Source organism: Colletotrichum navitas (assembly GCF_030913465.1).
Source record: "Colletotrichum navitas strain CBS 125086 chromosome Unknown LY79scaffold_82, whole genome shotgun sequence".
NCBI lineage: Eukaryota > Fungi > Ascomycota > Sordariomycetes > Glomerellales > Glomerellaceae > Colletotrichum > Colletotrichum navitas.
In genome coordinates, this window is record NW_026850628.1 from 40,892 (window position 1) to 59,428 (window position 18,537).

Sequence of the window (18,537 nt, forward strand, 5' to 3'; positions counted from 1 at the left end):
CTTGACTGTTCGTGAGAACGGTACCAAATTAGTATTTTGGACCCCCTGAATCGATCCATCCCTCGACGAAGGCAAGGGATCGTGTCTATTTAAGGGTTAGGCATTTTGGGAAATCTCCAGCAGGCGGGTGTACCTATTTATGCTAGAAGCCGTATTGTGTTGATGACACCTATCCATCAGACAGCTGTCGTGGAAGAGGGGACACTCAAGTCACCGGGCGAATTCTCGGTCAAAGAATATTAACATTTTGTACAGTAATTAAATACGACTCCAGGTCGTTTTAGGTTAATACCGGTACTGAAGCGTTGAACAAGGTAACATCGTCGTCCGGGGTTTATGCTCTCTCGACCTAACTCCTCCAGCTATAACGAATCGGCATGTGAGAGACAATGACGAGAAATGTTGTAAGGGTGATTGCGGGATATATCTACTCTGTACAGTTAATTATAAAATCAGCAGAACAGGGGATTGATATACGCTTCCAATTGTGGCTGATGGAAACGCCATATCCCACGTGGAGGTTATTGTGTCACATCTCACATCAGGACTGTTAGTCTTTAACGCTAATGCCTCTAGGGTAGGCGCTGGGTGCTGGTACCTAATAGGTAGTAGTAGCCCCTTTCAGCCACCACCACTTTCGTTCTGACACACGCAAACTCCTCCAAACAACTTCCAACAAGAACTGGTCGACAAGCCATTCCGTCCCACCAGAGGACAGGCAAGTGCATCAACTTCAAAATGAAGGCTGCCAGTCGTGCAGACCGGGCTGCGTCAATTCTCGAGCTCCCGGTTGAGGTCCAAACCCATATCCTCCAGCAGTTGGCCTACTTGCATCATCAGTCGATGCGCGCGGTCCTGTTGACATGCAAACACCTCCACCACATTGCGTTGCCCTTGTCTGTCCACACGTACGAGAATGTCACCGCAAAGAACATGAGCCAGCACGCTCAGAAGCGCAGTCGCAATCTTGACTTCCTCCGGCACATCACCATAACACACCCCGAGCTTGCGCACAACGTGCGACGTATAAGCATCATACACGTCTCCACAAGCCTCATTTACCGGCTCGCCCCCACCAACAAAAGGCCGCTTGGGCCGGCCAGCGATGAGATGGCCGCGTACACGGATCTAATAGATGCGTCAGGTCTATCCAGCCACATCGAGAATTGGGACGCTGTCAGGGACGAGTGGCTGCGAGGTCTGGCCGACGGCTTGGTTGAGCAGCAAATTGGTCTTCTGCTACTTGCATGTCCGAGGCTCGAGACACTCAAACTTGGAACCCCGCTATCGCCTCGGCTGCTGCCTCGCCTCATCAGGGCGGCGGCGAGGCGTGCAATGATTTCGACTTCTGGAGCGGCTCCCGGAACCAAACGCCCCCTGCTCGACAGCTTGCGGCAATATTTTGGCGAACCAGAAAGCCCAAAGACCTTGTTCCACTTCTTCAACATTGGCAAAGAATTCCTCCGACTGCCGCAGTTGCGGTCCTTCGCCTGCGCTAGTCTGTCCAACAGTGGCCCGAACGGACACCTTTTCAACGAAGAAGCCAATCCTCCAGGCTGCTCAAACGTCCAGCATATGACTTTGCTCGACACCAACGTCACGATAGAGGGGCTGAGAAGTCTCATATGGGCTTGCAGAGGGCTGAAATCATTCCATTGGACCCCAGGCGACAGTACCTTCTCCGACATGCAGATCAAACTGCCGGACCTTGCTCAGGCCTTGCTGCCGCATCGAGAGACTCTCCAGCACTTGCACATTGACTACCAAGACCGCTGGAGGAAAATGGACTGGTACTGCAAGCGGGACAACTTCTTCATCGGCACGTTCCTGAGGGACATGACCTCGATGAAGACCCTACATATCGGCATGGAGGCTTTCATGGGGTTTACTGACCTCTGGAACATGGATTGCGAGCAGAGTTCGGTGCCCCGGGAGGAGAGGCTCCATGAAATTAACAAGGTATCTCGACTTGTCAGCTATATTCCCCCGAGCCTCCAGTTCCTCGAGCTTCACGGCTGTACCCTGGAAATAGTGCCTCATGTCCAGGATCTATTGAATCTACTTCAGACGGAAGAGACGTTTGCAAGCATGCGGAAGATACGCCTGTGTTTCAGTGCAGATCATGTTGATCCCAGGGCCTTGGCTTTGACTTTCGACGCCAGACGGGTCGATTTTGGTTATTCGTTCCGCTTTCATTCCTCGGACCCGGAAATTCCAGTAATGAGACGGTAGCGGATCCTGGTCTCTCACTGTATATTGTACTCATTTGGAGACTGCATAGTTCTGAGATATCTCTTAGTTAACGATGGCAGGTTTGCTACATCGAACATCAGACACTTTCTCCTTGCCACTTACTCCATCTCCGATCCGATGAGGAAAACCATAATTCTCTTAGCGTGGTGGCTTTTTTGAAATTGTCTAATATGTAATGTGTAGTAGGCTCTGTATAATTCCAGTCAATTCTTGTCCTATTAGTCGTGGCAGTATACTGTCCAGAGTCAAAACTTCCAAGTTTAGAGATAGTCAGAAAAGAAAAAAGAAAAAAGAAAAAAGAAAAGAGGAAGAGCTAGAATCGGAAAGAGATAGTACTGTGTATCTGGAAAATTGGGCTGAGTCTAGAATATGAAACGGTTCATATAGCCGTTAGGTGACTACAACCTCGCTCTATCGGTTTCTGTGTAAGTATTACCGTTGATTGACGCGAACTCATAGCAGACGCCGCGTCAACAACAGTGCTTGCAGGGACTTAACTTGACACCCCTACTAAGAATCATCCTAATTAAGCTTTTACAAGGTGTTTAACAATTACAAGCCTCTGAATTGAGTGGGAGACGTATCTGAGGTTACCTATATTCCCCCATATGGCATTGTCTCTTAATCCATTGACCAGCTCTTCTTGGTTGGAAGAAAGGGTTGTAGGATTCACAGACGAATACACTTCCTGGCATCACACCTTGGCTGTACCTCAAAAGCTCTTCTTGCCCGGCTGGAGCCTCCATGGCAACGGTTTTCTGCCTTTGCTGTAAACTTTGTATAACAGAACAAGGTAGACCAAGTGCTAATAGCATAGGGCTGGAAACTAACAAAAGCTCAATATGACAGCGTATCGGCATCAGGATCAGGCCGGGCATTTCATAGCAGACTATCCCAACTAAATCTTGCCCAACACCAAAGCGTACTGAGTGTCGGAGGGGTAATGTGCGGAGATTGATTGGCGTTGAGGAAAGTACGACGTGCAGTTCGAGAACGTGCTTGAATGCAACAATGCATCGAAACTAACTATCGCCATATTTAATTCTTAGCATCACCTCAGCACGCAACAAAGCCTGTACTAAACTATATCTGCACACCAAGCTTGACGCAACGTGCCATCCCAACTCACCACTGTTCAAACAGCGGCTCACGCTCGCCCGCCAGTGGCATAGTATGAGAATTCCTGCAGATGTTTGGGAAGCCAAGTTCAAATCACCACTAACAGTTTTTCAGACTTTTAGCTGAGTCTGATAGGTCATATATCAGTTCTTTCCAACTACAACCTTGTTATGGTCTCACACACGCATCCCGAGGAGGCTCAGTACCAGGAAAAGCACCGGCACAATACGCAGAGATCGTCCCGCAGTGAACGGTGCCCTGTGTTTGACGAACGAAACTCAGCTCTGCTTTGGAGGTTGGCTGATAATGTTGATCCGAAATCAAATGGCACGATTCGTGGTCAGCATTGATAATAGTCAAGCTTCGTATACCAGGTGCCGTGTGGTTTTAGCTGCAATGTTAGAAAAACAACACTATTCCCCAATTGCGATTTCTGCCACCTAGTTTATGAACCATAGCAGCATCTGAAATGATGGGCAAAAATTATGGTTCAACCACCGACTCGGTACTTAACCTAACACAGAAAACAAACTATAATTTTAGCGCCTTCGTCTCCAGCCGACCCGGTGACAGGATTGACTAGTCGAATCAAACTCAACACGGTGATTTACCTCTCATCAGCACGCTAGCCATACCGTTTCGGCTGTGTTACCATGACTCTGGGATGATTCTTCTCTCATGTTGTCACCAACACACGATGCATCCTAACACACGATGCTTCCTACTTTCTAGGTGGTCCGCACAGCACCAATGTAAGAGTGATGGCCCAGGCAACTTCGATGTCTCTTAGGCCAACGCTCTCCATTGGAAACACGAGAGTTCTCTCCACGATCTTCGGAAGACATACAGAGGACTGATTCCAAATCTCTGTACCTCAAATTGAACAGGCTAGCATGACTAGCATGAAAAATAAGAATGTGCGATTCTCCATCACGAACAATTGTGGCCCTTGTATAACTCAAACGGCAATATCCGACAACCTTGCCAATAATCTGAACTACCGGCATGTCGTTGAACACCAATACAAGGCGGTCCCCCGTAGGGCTGCCTCGGTACAGTTATAAATACACAGTGAAAGTATCATGCCCACACACTTTAAAGTTTTAGAAGAAATACCAAGAGATGGCCGGGTATCTAGGTACTCTATTGAAGTTCACGCAGTTAGTTGGTTAAAACTCAAAAAGCCGGATCCCACTGGCATTTAACTAACGGTTGCGCAGTTCAGTGCGTATGCCATTCCATCTCTACGATTATTCTTCTTGCACATCATGTGATCCCAGTCCTGGCGACAATGAATTTGGACACACCCCTTCTATCTCCTCTCACGAGTTTGTTTAGTGGCTCCAATTGGAGTTTGGGACGGCGCAGCTCAAAATTCCTGTTCATACTCATCTCCAGTATACTTGCATTGAGCATTATTGTAGTTTCCGGGCTTTTCAAGGCTTCATCCCATCCTTACATCATTGCTGCCTCCGACAGTGTCAGAGATAGAATCAAGGGCAAAGTCGACACCATTCCGAACCAGGTCCATTACGTCTGGGCTCAAAACGACACCAGCGACGATCTTCTTTTCACGTTCGAACAATATCTTTCTGTATACTCTGCATGGTACTATTGGAAGCCGGACACCATTTATCTCCACACGAACGCTCACGAAACCACAATTGCTCGTGCACGACAAGGTGTCGTCAGCAAATGGGCCATGCGCATGCTGGCGATCCCCGGCTTGAAGGTCAACCGGGTTGAGATGCCGACTACCACGAGGCACGGCGTTGCGTTCAGCTTCAAGGAGCACATTTCAGACTTCGCGAGGGTCAGGGCGGTCCACGACTACGGCGGTGTGTACATAGACTTCGACGTACAGCCCTTGCGAGACGTCGCCGTGTTGCGTAGAAGCGGATTCAATGCCATCAGCGGCCGACAGAAGGACAACAACCTGAACAGCGGTTCTTTCATGGCCAAGAAAGGCAGCAAAATGATTAGGAAGTGGATGGATATGATGCACGAAGTCTACAATGGCGGGTGGACCACGCACAGCAACGATGCCCTCACGGCCGTCGCGCGCAGTCTCGTCCCGGACGCCGGGGAGATGCTCATCATGGACCGAGAGGCTTTCGCGCCCGTGGGCTGGTTATTCGAAGACGCCCGCGAGTTGTTTGGCCTTCACAACGACACGACCTCCCCCTTGGAACGGCACGTACCGGGACAACGTTTACCCTCTTACGACGACAGCCAGCGGCCACCGTGGGCGCAAGACTTTTCTGCGTCATACCTCATCCACAGCTTCACTCCAGATTGGAGCCTCAATCCGGTTCCCGAGGTCACCGAAATAACGCCAGCATATGTTCTGCACAGACGGAGCAATTTCGCCTGCGCCACGTACCCGGTTGTACGAGACATGTATCACAAAGGGCTCGTGACGCTGGATGATAAGGAGGTGTGAATGAAGCAGGTCTCTCTCTCAAGATACTCATTCAGCATTTATGTGTTTTATTCCATATTCATGGTTTTATTTTATTTTATTTCTTCCTATTCATTTATTCATTTATTCCGGTAGTAGGCGGTTATTTCTGAAAGTGGGAGACAACAGAAAACCACGGCCTGTGCTGGACGTCTAAGGCAGGTGGTGCCATTATAGAATCCTACTTCAATGTCGACTTGTTGCCGGACACTTTCTTGACGCAGTTGAAGGCTTTTGAAACCTTTTGGAGGCTCAAAGCTCGGAAAATACGCAGTCCCACATGGTATGGCGATCGGCATCGGGATCGGTTTTGATGGCCAGCCCAATCTCTACTCTGGCAACTTTGTCATCAACTGTTATCAATAACAGCAGCGAAGCGGGGACAACTCGGACCGCACCGTTAGATCTACGTTGTCTACTGTAAGTTAAAGCAACACCGCCATGTCCAGAGGCCTGCAAGCCGAGGCTTACTAGTCGTATCAACACCAGCATAGCAAGGGGAAACCGCGGGTTTACGTTGGCGGTTTTACGTTGGCGGTTCGCAAAAGCTGCGCAGTGCACGACGTGGTTTGCATCTCGGCTGCGGCAAGAAACAAACGTTGGAAGCTTAGCAGCAATACGAGAAGATCATCCCTACTAACCCACAGCGCCCCATGTTCTCGGTGGTAACCCGATGCAACAACCGCCAGCGCGGCGCAACGACGTTGCAGTCTGGATTAGCGCAAGCATACCTTGGTACGGCATAGTTTGCAGCATGAACCCCGGTTCCGACGAGCGATTAGGGTAACGACTCGCCGTCTTCTATTTTTGGTCACTTCCAAAATGTGGAACCCCGTATACAATCTATGCCATCGAGACTAAACTGCAAGCAGTTGGCCCAGCGGGCCTGTGGTGGCTTTTTGGGCTCGACTGGACAGGCATTCCCCGCAGAATGACCCTCCACTCCTCTGCCCAAGTGCTGGTGACGTCGAAATCACCAGCCTTGTTCGCCTAGCTGGGCGGAACCCTCTAACCTGGCAACAGTGGCCGGAATTGTCTATAAAAGACCGTTGCGCTTCTTCCAGTTGAATCGTATGACACCGATTCCCGACCGACAAACTCAATACAAGCGCCACAAAACTTTCTCTACTTCTCCCCGTCTTGAATCTCTTCAAAATGAAGTTCACTCTCGCTACTGTCGTCGCTCTCTTCGGCGCCGCTGCCATCGCCGCCCCGACTCCTCAGGATGGCAGCGCCCCTTCTGAGAACATCGATATCTCGGACCTTTCCGTTCGCAGAGAAGTGAACGGCACGGTGACCAACGTCAGCTTCAACCTCACTGGCAACGATGCCAAGGGTCTTGTTTGCGAGGGCGCTACCGGCGTTCCCTCCAATGTCCTCCCCTGCGGCGATGCCAAATACAGATTCAGCATCGAAAAGGGCGCCGAGGCCGACTACGCTCTGCGCATCTACCACGAGTTCGCCCCTGCGTAAGTTCCTCCCCGTCAACGAGCTGCACCCCGTTCCGACGAGCGAAATCGCTAACGTGAGTTTTACAGCGTTGGTTACTGGGGCCAGAGTGATGTCTTCACGTATTGCCATGCCGGTGGTCTCGGTACCCTTCTCTGCAACCAGGTCGCCCCAACGACTATCGTCATCAGCAGCAACCCTCTTCCCGCCAACCCTTAAGTGCTTGGCGACGTTTTCACATGGTCACGGTGACCTCTGCGACCAGGTCAACCAGGTTGCCCCCAACGACTATTGTCATCAACAGCAAACCCTCTACCTTCAACCCCTCGAGCATCTTCGTTGAAGTAATGGCTTCTTGTTTATAATTATAATGTGTACATGAAATCAATGCAATATATACATGGCACTTGGAACTTTCTGGTGTGGCCACTAGCCATTGATGACCTTGGAATGTGATCATATGTTTTTATGTCTATGAGACGCAGTCCGTCCCCGTGAAGTTTGCTGCGAAAGCTGGCAGGTTGAGAACCATAGAGATGCTGGCTTCAGTATGCCAAGCACGCTCGCTTGTCGTGCATCACGGTTACAGCAGCATTCTGACTTTCACCCCGTCCCGACTGGTCAAATCAACGTTTCAAGGCCCATGGAAATGAACGGTAGACGGTTCTGATGAAGGAGATTTGGCTCAAGAGGCATTAAGGTCAATTGGACGTGACATTGAGGCATCAGGCTCGCGAGTCATGACTTCTGGTTAGTGATACAGGACACTGAATAATAAGGAGGCCCATTGTCGTTTGAATGATTGAAAACGGGTTGTCCTGATTGAAGTAGAGCGCTAGGTTTTGGGTATTTGTATTTCGTTGGGTTGCAGATACTATTAGGGAACCGAACCATCTGATGGCATTTCCAAGTCTCATGTCAATACCTAATTGGGCTGACAGCGACTTGGCTGTCGGCTAGATTTGGGAGACTGCTCGTGCACCATCTTGCTGCCATCAGTTTCATAGAGTTGTCCTCCTTTCTCTTCTACGAGGTCGTTACGATGCCGCCGGCAAAATTCCGAGACAGAAGACGGTGAAAAAAGAATCAATGTAGTTTTGGAGGACGGCGACCGGAACAAATGGAAAGATACAGACCTGCCTGTGACTAGCGACAAGTAATTAATTGCCAGCAGGCTCGTAGACCAACCAGCAAATGCTACTGTAGGGCCGGCGACCGGGAAAAGGTACGTCCTTCCGTCGAGTGTGCCCCGCCTTACCTAATCCGGGTATTCGAGCATTGGAGGCGGCCAGGGTGAGGTAGGCACGAGCAGTTGCGTAGCTGTGGGAGCCTCTGACCAAACCTCAACCTAGCCTCACCTCCCCGACCACAATCCCCTCCCCCCCCCCCCGAGTCCCAACCCCGACGCTCCTCACGACTTCACGATCCGAGCACGCACAATACTCCCTGGAAGAAGACGACGCCCCGGAAATAATTGCCCAAGATGTCGGACGGTGCCCTGAAGCCCGAGAAGGACTTCTCGAAGGAGACGGACAAGCAGATCCCAGAGGCTGAGAAGCTCGCGGAGGTTGGCCCACCCATTGTTTGGAGCTCGCGAAACTTTTCCTAATTGGAGTACAGAGTGACATATCGGCCGCCATTGAGAAGCTTAGTGTCCTAGAGAAGCAGACCCGCCAGGTAAGCCACTTGCCCCTCCTGCCTGTCCGAGGCGTGCGTCGTGACAACATGCTAACGGATCGCAGTCCTCAGATCTTGCGTCGACAACTCGCATACTCATCGCCATTGTGAACATCGCCAAGAATGCTGGTGACTGGAGCTTGATGAACGAGCAGGTCTTGATTCTGTCCAAGAAGCATGGCCAGCTCAAGCAAGCTATTACGAAGATGGTCCAGGCCGTCATGGGCTTCCTCGACTCTACCCCCAACCTCGAAACTAAGCTTTCTGTCATCGAGACACTGCGGACAGTCACCGAAGGCAAGATCTTCGTCGAAGTCGAGCGCGCGCGCATCACCAAGACCCTGTCCGACATCAAGAAGAAGCAGGGTGACCTGAAGGCGGCAACGGACATTCTGTGCGAGCTGCAGGTGGAGACTTTCGGTTCCATGGACCGCCGGGAGAAGACCGAGTTCATTCTCGCACAAGTCGCTCTTTGCATCGAGGTCGGCGACTGGACCCAAGCCAGCATCCTAAGCCGCAAGATCAGCACCCGCTACCTGTCACGAAAGCCGAAGAAGACCCCCGAGCAACTGGAGAAGGAGAAGAAGGAGCGCGAGAAGAAGAAGGCGAGAGGCGAGGAGGTTCCCGAGGAGAAGGAGGACGACACAACCGACCTGAAGCTTCGGTACTACGAGCAGCAGATTATCCTTGCGAAGCACGATGACAAGTACCTCGACGTGTGCAAGCACTACCGCCAGGTGCTCGACACCGAGGCGGTCGAGGAAGACCCCAAGAAGCTTCACCCCGTAAGTGTTGTGCCAGGTTGTCTTGACCAGGCTCATCCGCTGACCCATAATGCTTGACAGGTCCTGCAACGCATCATCTACTTCGTCATCCTTGCCCCGCACGACAACGAGCAGCACGATTTGCTCCACAGAATCCAGAAGGATTCCAGAATCAGCCAAGTCTCTCAAGAGGCTGATCTCCTCAAGCTCTTCACCGTCCACGAGCTCATGCGCTGGCCTGAGGTTGCCAAGACTTTTGGCCCTCATCTCTGTGAGACCGATGTGTTTGATGCACAGCCCGGCCAGTCCGATGACGAGAAGGCCCATCAGCGCTGGCTGGACCTCCGCAAGAGAGTCATCGAGCACAACGTTCGGGTGGTCGCCAAGTACTATACTCGCATCCAGACCCAGCGCCTCACCCAGCTCCTGGATCTCACCGAGGACGAGACAGAGAAGTACATCAGCGAACTGGTCACGTCAAAGACGATCTATGCCAAGATCGACCGTCCCGCGCGTATTGTGAGCTTCGCGAAGCCCAGAGACGCGGATGACATCCTGAACGAGTGGAGCGCCAACATGAAGAGCTTGTTGGGCCACCTGGAGCGGATCGATCATCTCATCACCAAGGAGGAGATGATGGCCAGCATCCAGCCCGGAGCCTCCAAGTCCGGCAAGGGAAAGGCGACAAAGGCGCACTAAACGGATGATGGGTCGTCGGGGTCATGACACTTGAGGAACGGCGTGTAATTGTAGAACAACTACCCTAGAAGCAGGCAATGAACCGGGCTGGGATGTTGTAAAATCGTGCTTCGGTCTGTTCTTTGATCGACTATGCTTTATAAGATCCCTTTCTATGCCAACACGTCAAATCGTCTACTCGTAACCGCCGTGCCCGTTTCTACTTCTACATGTTGCTCTTGGCCGATTCCTCGTCGGCAATCTTTTTAATGAAGCCAATCAGTGGCATAGCCCACTCCTTGGAGATGGGCACATAGTGGCCCCCAGGATGCACGACGACCATGGGGTCCTCACAGCGATCCACCAACCCCTGGCTCCGCGACTCCTCCACCACGGTGTCGAGGCTGCCGAGGAAGTGCAGCGTAGGCGTCTTGATCTTGGGGTCGTAGGCCCATTGCAGCTCCTCGGGCGGCGCGTAGAAGCCCGAGTAGATGGCGGCGAACTTGAGCGGCCGCCCGCCGTTGGCCTCCCTGAGAGCCTGCACGGGCGCCCGCAGGACCTCGGGGATCTTGTCGTCGGGGCGGTGCGGCGTCTCGAGCATGGCGGTCAGCAGCGCGGCGAAGGCGCCGCCCTGGCTGAAGCCTAGCACGCCGTCGACGCCATCGTCGCCGGCCTCGCGCACGGCATCGGCGACAGCGGTGATGCCCTCGGCAAGGAAGCGGTAAGTGCCTGAGGCTTCGTCCTTGCGCCACCATGCCCAGGAGTCGATGTCCTGGTCCTCTTCGCCGCCCTCCTCATCCGGGACGAAGCCGGGGACGTCGCGCGGGGAGAGCTTGGTCGGGCCCGTGGGGTAGAGGAGGGAGGGGACGAGGTTGAAGGGGCCCAAGGACTTGGTGATGAGTTTCTCAAGGGCGCGGGTCTTGGAGCGGAAAAGGGGGCCCGATTGTGTGTATCCTTGAGAGTGTTAGTGAGATGTGTTTCCAAATCAGTCGTCTGCGTGAGTGGGGTAGGTGTTCACGCTGAGCCCCCCCCCCTCCCCCCGTCACTCAGGCTAGACGATGCAAGTGATGGAACACATGTCTTACCGTGGAGCATGAGAATCTTGATCTCCCGCCTTCCGTTGGACTTCTTCGCTGCCGCGCCGCTAGGCGTTGACCCGTTGGTCGTTGACATTTTGCAGTGAAGGATGTGAGCAAACTGGTATCGAAGTTTGGATCCCGCTGGTACCGAGTGGCAAGGTCTAGGACCGAGAAACAAGGAGTTGACTCGGAAGTGAAGCACGGGTCTCATGTGTGGTCTGTATCTATGGTGTTATTGGAAGGGCGCAAAGCGAGGCCGGGAGTGCGACGGGAGAGAGGTGTGGATTCGTCATAATCCACACTGACTCTTCGCCGAAACCAAGGTGGATGGGAAACGGCGATAAGGAAACCGCCGGACTGAATGACCAGACCACATCATACTTCCAAAACCACGTATTCGGAGCATGCAAAGATTTGACATCCTCTGGGCTTGTCCGACTCTTGAACAGTTTTTGGGTGAAGGTTGTTGAGACTATTGGTGTCACGTGATCGAGACTCACGTACGTCCGAGCCCCTCGATCATTTGGGTCTTCAAGCAACCGCGACGTCACCGTATACATTGCCAATCGAAGCCATTCGTGACTCTTTTCGTAGCATTTCAAGCGGAATTCATTGGTTTCACTATACGCACATGAGAGTCGCTTCACAAAGCTCTAGTGAGCATTTCACCGTCTCCGATGCTGTAGAAGTTATCCGCGAGATATGACCCCTCGGTCTCCAGGCACCATCTCGACAGATATAGGATAAGCAAATTAGTACAACAGCTCAATTGACGGCGAGCCGTGTGTCTATGGTACAGCGTCCATGAAGATATACGTGTTGGCGGGTCTTCTCATCCTCGACACGTTCCCCAAATGCTCGGTCTTGTCTATGCATAGCCCCGGACTGTTCCATCGCGAACTTAGTGAGCCTTCTTGGCAAGGGGGTTGCGGGCGTCGTTCTTCCACTCGTCGGCTGCGTCTTCGTGTTAGCCTGGGATAACCTGGTAGGGTCGGCTGGTGCGACGTACACTTCATCATGGCGTTCTGAGCCGAGTTGATGCCGTAGGCGATGACCAGACCTGCAAAACATATCAGCCCCTGTTGCGGCCCTCCGTCGATCCTGCTCGTAGTTTTTTTTTTAAATCTCGTGATTGCGAAGTCGTTTCGCTCGTGTTACTTGGGCTCAATTGGGGGACTCGGACATACCGGCAGCGAAGAAAGGCGCCATCGGCTTAACTGCAAGGGAGGTCAGCAATTGCACGGCGGACACACACACACACACACACGGGAGAACGAGAGGCGCGCGATACGTACGGACGGGCGTGGGGTACTTCTTGAGTGCGCGAGCTCCGAGCCAAGTCATCTTGACGGTTGTGATGTGGGTTGTAGGGGGTGGAAGAAGTTGGGGAGTCTGGATTGGCGGGCGGTATTCGGAGGTTCAATGTGAAGCTATCAGAACGAGCCTTTTTCCTCCGATTGAGCTTTCGGCGGTTGGACCCGTAGCCGACTGTGGCAGCCTCAGGCCAAGTTTGTGAAGCAGGGCCTCCTCGTCCGTTTGTGGTCGGGAAAGCGCACGGGCCAAGTGTCACCAGGTTGCGGAACTGAAACGGAACCACGCAGGAATGTTTCTCCGTCGCTCTCATGTACCCCGGCCGCTTATGTGACATCATTCGACTCTTCTCCGCATCTGGGCGCATTTGGAGGCGCTACGTACCCACATCTCTCACCGGCACCAAGCTCCAGCTCCATCCCCCAGTTCCGCCGTCTGGGAGGGCCACTGGGCCCTCGGCTTCAGCTCTCCCCAGGTTTGGGGGGAGGGGAAGGGGGCACGAGACGGGCTAAGTTAACTTGGGAACCTTGGATTGGGATTGGCGTGGTGGTGGTGCCAGACCCCGAACCTGTAGTGCAGCAAGCCAAACATCTCCTCCCTAGTGTCACATCCATCTTGTCCCTGCCACACACACCTCCTGCACCTCCTGAAGCTCCCTCACTTCTCTCTCTCTCCTCCTCCTCACCATCATACCTACTCATACTACTGTAAAGTGCGGGGAATCTGCAGAGAATCAGAGACACGCACCACGTTTGCACGGTTGTTGCCCGACCTCCTTCTCGCCTTCATCCAATTACAACCATCCCATTAACTAGTCTCCCACTGCGAGCACGGGCGAGACCACCACAACCTTGACACCTTTGCCGCTGCCTTACCTACCTACCAGACGGGATACCACCTGACTGCTACCATTCCCCGACGAGACCAGACCGTGTGTACGAGCCGTCTGCCGCCGCCGCCGACTCCTTGTGCACAGCCGATTTGCTCCCTGTTCTGTAATAGCCCCCCCTGCTCTCGGGTGCTTCCTGCTTCTTGTCGATCAAGACGTGTTGAATCCGCTCTACCTACTTCCTCCTTCGCATCCCCGTACCAGAGGCTTGTTCTTGCAAAACAAAGAGCACGTTTGTCACCGTCTGTTCAAGTCGACAACGTACCTCGTCTAGTAAAAGAGACACCTCTTGGTCACCACTTCCATTTACCCTTCCACCCATAAGAAACCAACACCCCGTTTGCCCCATACACCTCCTCACCGAAAAGATGTTGAGCCAGCGATTGGTGCGAGCGGCCGGCGCGGCAACCCCGCGATCCGCGCTGCGAGCATTCAGTTCGACGAGCCAACAGCTCAAGGTGCCCTCCATGGCCGACGTAATCCCCGCGCCTCAGAGCGTCGCGTCTTTCAACGAGAAGTCCAAGCAGTTCCGAGAGCAGTTGGTTGAGCAACAGAAGCAGCGGGAAGCAAGTGCGTACAGTCGATCATCCTCCCCCTCCCCCTTCCCTTCCGCTTCTGGATCCGCCCAGGACTTGGGCTCATCTGCGAGTGCTACTTCAGGACAGAAGGCCGAAGCCTCTCAAGAGCCTCCGCGCAAGGCCGGTCCCCTGACCAACCTCATCTACGGCACCAAGGAGGGTCGCGAGCTCGACGCCCAGCTCGAGGCCAGCTTCAGCCAAGTCCTCGCCCGAGGCAAGTACGTCCACTCGATCGTCTTCCACGAGGTCAAGCCCGAAAAGGTCGACGAGTATACCAAGCTCGTTGGCAGCTGGTACCCGCGCATGGCGTCCATGCCCGAGAACAAGGTGAATCTGGTTGGAAGCTGGAGGACCGAGGTTGGAGATTGTGACACTTTTGGTATGTTGGCTCGCGACCCCCCCAATGCGGAAGCGGAACCAGTTGCTAATATTAGGCCGGCAGTCCACATCTGGGAGTATCAGCGCTACCAGGGTTATCACGAGTCCATCCACAACATTGGCTCGCACCCCGAATTCGCCGACTTCGACAAGAAGCTCAAGAGCCTCATCACCTCAAAGAAGACGTCCCTCATGCAGGAGTTCTCCTTCTGGCCCACCACGCCACCCCGGCAGCTTGGCGGCGTTTTCGAGCTGCGATCATACACTCTACACCCCGGCAACCTCCTCGAGTGGGAGACCCACTGGAGACGGGGCCTCAAGGCGAGACGCGAGGTCATGGAGGGCGTCGGTGCCTGGTTCGTGCAGATAGGAGATCTCAACACCGTCCATCACCTTTGGCAGTTCGCCAACCTCGAGGAGCGCAAGATCCGCCGCGAGAAGAGCTGGAGTGTTGAGGGCTGGAGCGAGACGGTTCACAAGACTGTTCCGCTGATTCAGACCATGAAGTCCAGGATCCTGATCCCCATGCCCTGGTCTCCGGTGGCATGAGGCGGGAGCTGTATTGGCTGCTCGGGTCTGATCAACTACCTCATTGGCGTGTGCAGCATCACATACCTCCATCTGTCAACCTGGGCCGTCTTCGCCATATCGACGCTGATGTGGTCTGCTACCTTATTACAAAACGACGCGGAAGCTTTACCAGTCCAGTTTATGCCTGCTTGCCAAGGCACGCGGAGGATCGAGCTCATGGATTGGGATTGAAAGGTCCAGAAGACAGACAGACGCCTTCTCTTTTTTTTTTTTTCTTTTTTTTTTCCGTTCGCCTCTATAGGGTTACACTCTGGCAACTTGTATGTGTACAGACAGATCTCTGGTCAAAGAACCAGGACATAGGAATTTGAAAAAACAATAGCCTTGGCCAAGGCGCAATGATTCTATTTCCCTGCCAAACTCCCGGGGGGGTATCCAATGTCAACTACAGACCACGAAGGACTCTTGCCTCATTCGTCAAACTCCTCGCCCATGACCGCTGCCAGGTTCCTCCTTGCACTGGCCAGTGTATGGCCCAAAGCAACCAGCTTCGCGGATAGCGACATCAGGTTGGGGTCCGGCAAGCTTTCGACGCGGACCTTTTCCCGCACGTAAACCTCGTTGGCCTCGCCGTTGCTGGACGGGGTACCCAGCCCGCTGGGGGTGTTCTCGCTGCTCCGCGGGTGCCCGGTGCCGTGCTTGTGCTTCAGCCCACCGTCCGTCACGGTGCTATACGTGAAGCGGAACGGGCGATCCATCTCGTCGTGCTCGAGTCGGCGGACGGTGCCCAGCGCCAGACCGAGCTTGGTACCAAAGTGCACCGGCGTATCAACGGGTTCGAGGGCGCGCAGCCAGAGGACCAAGCTCGATTCCTGCAGGCCAAGGTGGAAGCTGATGCTGGGGCCCAGGAGCGGGGCGAAATGGACGGGCGGGCACGAGTCGGTCTGCCAGCGGGGGTCGGACTGGTTGGGGGGCGGGCCCTTGAGGAGGGAGGAGGACTCGGCGAGGGAGGCGGCGATGATGCGGAGCTGGGCGGCGAGCTGCGTGGGGTTCGTGGAGGGGGACGGGGTGTCTGTGAGGGAGAGGAGGTCGAGGCACTCGGTGAGATGGGTGTGAATAGTCTCTAGCGCGGCGATGTGAATTGGGTGCGAGGGGTCGAGGGTAAGCGTCTGCGTCGGGAGGGTTCGGAGCTGGAGGTGGATTGTCTATGGATATATGTCAGCTAAGGGTTGAGCCGGCGGTGCAGAGCGGGGGGAGGGGAGAGCCGAACCCCTTTGACTATCCGCGTTCCGACCCGCGTCACCGTCCCCTTTACGCGCTCGTTACGCTGCGTGCTCATGACGAGGGTGCTGCCCGGGTCGATGGGGGCCAGGAGGGCGTAGCATTCTTGCAGGCCGTAGCGGACGTCCTTGAGGACGGCGTGGGTCTCCGTGACGATCCATTCAAGCTCGCGTCTCTGCGGGGGCAGTCCGATTCTGATTAGCATTTCGTCTCACTTTAGAAGGCAACCTGCTCTGCGTCGGGGAGCTGGGTGGTGAGAGGGAGAGAGAGAGAGCTGGAATGGGGATACGTACGAGCGATTCCTGCTTCTTTTGAAGCAGGTCCTCTGGGGACAGGCGAGGCCAGATTGCTATTGACATGTTGTCTTTTTCTTCTCCTCAGCGCCCGGAGCTTGTCGAGGGGGTTGTCGCGGTGGTGGTGTTTGGTGTTGCAGGCAGCCGCAACAGGGCGTTCAGTGGTGGAATGATCAACTCATGACGGACGATAGTTTGAAGCTCGGGTCGTGCATCTCGTCATCGCGGGAGACTTCGAGGACCAGGGGTGGTGGTCGGTACCTTGTACAGTGTGGGGGGCGTCAAGCTAGCATGTGCCCCATAATTATATAGGTACATACCGGTAGAGTGGTGACCACAGCGGACAGTGTCTCCACTTAATGCATCTACACTTTTTCTCATCTGGGGAGACGGGATCATGGTTGATTTTGGACCGTCTCATCCAAGCTCCGAAGGCCACGCTTACAAACCTTCCGAATAACTGGACACGTTTTCCCACGAACCCAAATCATCCTAAATTCAAGGAACGTCGTTTCGGATCTAATCCAAGCTGTTAGATCGGCTTGGGTCATCGGGGCTCATCTCATTACACCCCCTCAGACTTGCAAACGGCTGCCTATCATGGCGCCCTCCCGGTCACCGACACAAGGCCAGGCTGGCAAGGACGGCTCAAGGCAGAAGGGACAGCAGTCAAAAGTGGAAAAGTTGTCACGACTACCCACAGGCAAGCCAAATCTGCTATCCCCCGGCCTTTGTTGGTCGAACCCAGAGTTCCACCTAACACGCGCCCCCTAGGCACCAAGATACGGAAACGAGCGCTCGCCCGCCCACAACAGCCCGTCTCGCCAAAGTCAAAGTACATCTGCGTCGGTGCGAAATGCTCCTTCATGTCGGTCGTGTCGCGCGTCCGCGCGCAGCTCGACAAGTCCCTCAAGCACAACGCGCCGTCGACGCGGGGCCTGAACCTGAGCCAGCGAATCGACCTGCTGCACCGCGATAACGGGACCAGGGGGGGCGACGGCGAGGCGGTGGTTCTCGGCGCGGGCAGGGCCGTCGAGAAGGTCCTGGCCGTCGTGGCGTGGTTCACGGATCAGAGCGACTGCGTGGTCGAGGTGCGGACCAAGACCTTGCGAGTGGTGGACGACGTCGTCGTCGAGGGCGAGGACGAGGGGTTCGAGGACGAGAGCCGCGTGAGGAAGTTGAGCGGTCTTGAGGCTATTGTGCGACTGAAGTGATGCTTGGAAGGGATCGGTGCGAACAGCATTGCATTTTAAGAATCGTTGCGCCAACCTCCCTCCACCTCGAAAAGCAGGAAAGATTTACGGCCGCTGGTGCAACGAAGCCCTCAGCGCATCACCGTTGTTGGCTGTGGACAGTTCCAAGTGGGCTTTGGAGCGCGAGGCCGCAAGAGGCAGTGAAGCACACTAGAAGAGCCAGACGGGGCTCTGGAAGAGTTAATGATACCCGGCCACCAGGCCTCAATACATGTATAGAAAACATATCACACGATATTTTTCTTGGACTCATCTCGGATGTGTTGTCATGCTTCCCTTTGTTTTACATCTTACCCTTTCTGCGGGCGTTAAGCTCATCAGTTCAAAAATACACAGGGGTTTGAACGCTGACTGGCGTACGGAGTTAAAAGCCTCAAGTATCGGGAAATGACTTGCGGTCTCAGGTCCAATTAGGTGACTTTAGTCGATTGTGTTGCCGAGTCAAGCAATGACTGCGGGAGTTGATTACAGTTTAACCAACTCCCCCAGGGACATTTGAAGAGAAATAAGATAATTGTCACCCATGCATATAGAGGCCGATTA

The 18,537-nt window shown here is 53.9% G+C and overlaps 9 protein-coding genes across 9 annotated transcripts; 6 read left to right on the forward strand and 3 right to left on the reverse strand.

Annotated features, from left to right (window-relative positions):
• The first annotated feature begins 648 nt into the window (after positions 1-648).
• On the forward strand, positions 649-2,611 carry LY79DRAFT_567196 (F-box domain-containing protein). Its single transcript, XM_060558874.1, has one exon. It carries the CDS (start codon positions 739-741, stop codon positions 2,230-2,232), a length of 1,494 nt encoding a protein of 497 aa, XP_060409538.1. The 5' UTR covers positions 649-738; the 3' UTR covers positions 2,233-2,611.
• A 1,883-nt stretch (positions 2,612-4,494) lies between these two features.
• Positions 4,495-6,253, forward strand: LY79DRAFT_696520 (uncharacterized protein; the record flags this gene model as incomplete). Its single annotated transcript, XM_060564833.1, has 2 exons — positions 4,495-4,510; positions 4,797-6,253. 2 exons carry the CDS (start codon positions 4,495-4,497, stop codon positions 5,813-5,815), a joined length of 1,035 nt encoding a protein of 344 aa, XP_060409539.1. The 3' UTR covers positions 5,816-6,253.
• Positions 6,254-6,604: 351 nt separating this feature from the next.
• Positions 6,605-7,704, forward strand: LY79DRAFT_615565 (uncharacterized protein). The gene is made up of 2 exons (XM_060561990.1): positions 6,605-7,302; positions 7,372-7,704. Exons 1-2 carry the CDS (start codon positions 6,989-6,991, stop codon positions 7,499-7,501), a joined length of 444 nt encoding a protein of 147 aa, XP_060409540.1. The 5' UTR covers positions 6,605-6,988; the 3' UTR covers positions 7,502-7,704.
• A 1,061-nt stretch (positions 7,705-8,765) lies between these two features.
• LY79DRAFT_593573 (PCI domain-containing protein) lies at positions 8,766-10,422 on the forward strand (the record flags this gene model as incomplete). Its single annotated transcript, XM_060561574.1, has 4 exons — positions 8,766-8,849; positions 8,903-8,959; positions 9,025-9,744; positions 9,805-10,422. The coding sequence occupies 4 exons, from the start codon at positions 8,766-8,768 to the stop codon at positions 10,420-10,422; spliced, it is 1,479 nt and encodes a 492-aa protein (XP_060409541.1).
• A 205-nt stretch (positions 10,423-10,627) lies between these two features.
• On the reverse strand, positions 10,628-11,574 carry LY79DRAFT_673233 (serine hydrolase; the record flags this gene model as incomplete). The annotated part of the gene is made up of 2 exons (XM_060564147.1): positions 10,628-11,355; positions 11,487-11,574. 2 exons carry the CDS (start codon positions 11,572-11,574, stop codon positions 10,628-10,630), a joined length of 816 nt encoding a protein of 271 aa, XP_060409542.1.
• A 457-nt stretch (positions 11,575-12,031) lies between these two features.
• On the reverse strand, positions 12,032-13,046 carry LY79DRAFT_567203 (ATP synthase subunit J). The gene is made up of 4 exons (XM_060558875.1): positions 12,776-13,046; positions 12,668-12,697; positions 12,490-12,540; positions 12,032-12,434 (listed from the first exon to the last, which is right to left on the reverse strand). The coding sequence occupies exons 1-4, from the start codon at positions 12,822-12,824 to the stop codon at positions 12,382-12,384; spliced, it is 183 nt and encodes a 60-aa protein (XP_060409543.1). The 5' UTR covers positions 12,825-13,046; the 3' UTR covers positions 12,032-12,381.
• A 1,002-nt stretch (positions 13,047-14,048) lies between these two features.
• On the forward strand, positions 14,049-15,185 carry LY79DRAFT_673235 (uncharacterized protein; the record flags this gene model as incomplete). The annotated part of the gene is made up of 2 exons (XM_060564148.1): positions 14,049-14,637; positions 14,701-15,185. 2 exons carry the CDS (start codon positions 14,049-14,051, stop codon positions 15,183-15,185), a joined length of 1,074 nt encoding a protein of 357 aa, XP_060409544.1.
• A 326-nt stretch (positions 15,186-15,511) lies between these two features.
• On the reverse strand, positions 15,512-16,996 carry LY79DRAFT_393729 (RAVE subunit 2/Rogdi). The gene is made up of 3 exons (XM_060552952.1): positions 16,742-16,996; positions 16,438-16,623; positions 15,512-16,372 (listed from the first exon to the last, which is right to left on the reverse strand). The coding sequence occupies exons 1-3, from the start codon at positions 16,805-16,807 to the stop codon at positions 15,638-15,640; spliced, it is 987 nt and encodes a 328-aa protein (XP_060409545.1). The 5' UTR covers positions 16,808-16,996; the 3' UTR covers positions 15,512-15,637.
• A 345-nt stretch (positions 16,997-17,341) lies between these two features.
• LY79DRAFT_524783 (Rpp20 subunit of nuclear RNase MRP and P-domain-containing protein) lies at positions 17,342-17,955 on the forward strand (the record flags this gene model as incomplete). The annotated part of the gene is made up of 2 exons (XM_060555660.1): positions 17,342-17,474; positions 17,516-17,955. The coding sequence occupies 2 exons, from the start codon at positions 17,342-17,344 to the stop codon at positions 17,953-17,955; spliced, it is 573 nt and encodes a 190-aa protein (XP_060409546.1).
• Positions 17,956-18,537: the final 582 nt, after the last annotated feature.

Bases quoted from the DNA above. Each gene is read 5' to 3' on its own strand.
- LY79DRAFT_567196 (XM_060558874.1), top strand. From the start codon at position 739: ATGAAGGCTGCCAGTCGTGCAGACCGGGCTGCGTCAATTCTCGAGCTC.
- LY79DRAFT_615565 (XM_060561990.1), top strand. From the start codon at position 6,989: ATGAAGTTCACTCTCGCTACTGTCGTCGCTCTCTTCGGCGCCGCTGCC. The intron at 7,303-7,371 runs GTAAGTTCCTCC...TGAGTTTTACAG, and splicing joins TACCACGAGTTCGCCCCTGC to CGTTGGTTACTGGGGCCAGA.
- LY79DRAFT_567203 (XM_060558875.1), bottom strand. From the start codon at position 12,824: ATGACTTGGCTCGGAGCTCGCGCACTCAAGAAGTACCCCACGCCCGTC. The intron at 12,541-12,667 runs GTATGTCCGAGT...TATGTTTTGCAG, and splicing joins GGCGCCTTTCTTCGCTGCCG to GTCTGGTCATCGCCTACGGC. The intron at 12,435-12,489 runs GTACGTCGCACC...ACGAAGACGCAG, and splicing joins TCAGAACGCCATGATGAAGT to CCGACGAGTGGAAGAACGAC.
- LY79DRAFT_393729 (XM_060552952.1), bottom strand. From the start codon at position 16,807: ATGTCAATAGCAATCTGGCCTCGCCTGTCCCCAGAGGACCTGCTTCAA. The intron at 16,624-16,741 runs GTACGTATCCCC...CTGCCCCCGCAG, and splicing joins AAAAGAAGCAGGAATCGCTC to AGACGCGAGCTTGAATGGAT. The intron at 16,373-16,437 runs GTTCGGCTCTCC...ATATATCCATAG, and splicing joins GAACGCGGATAGTCAAAGGG to ACAATCCACCTCCAGCTCCG.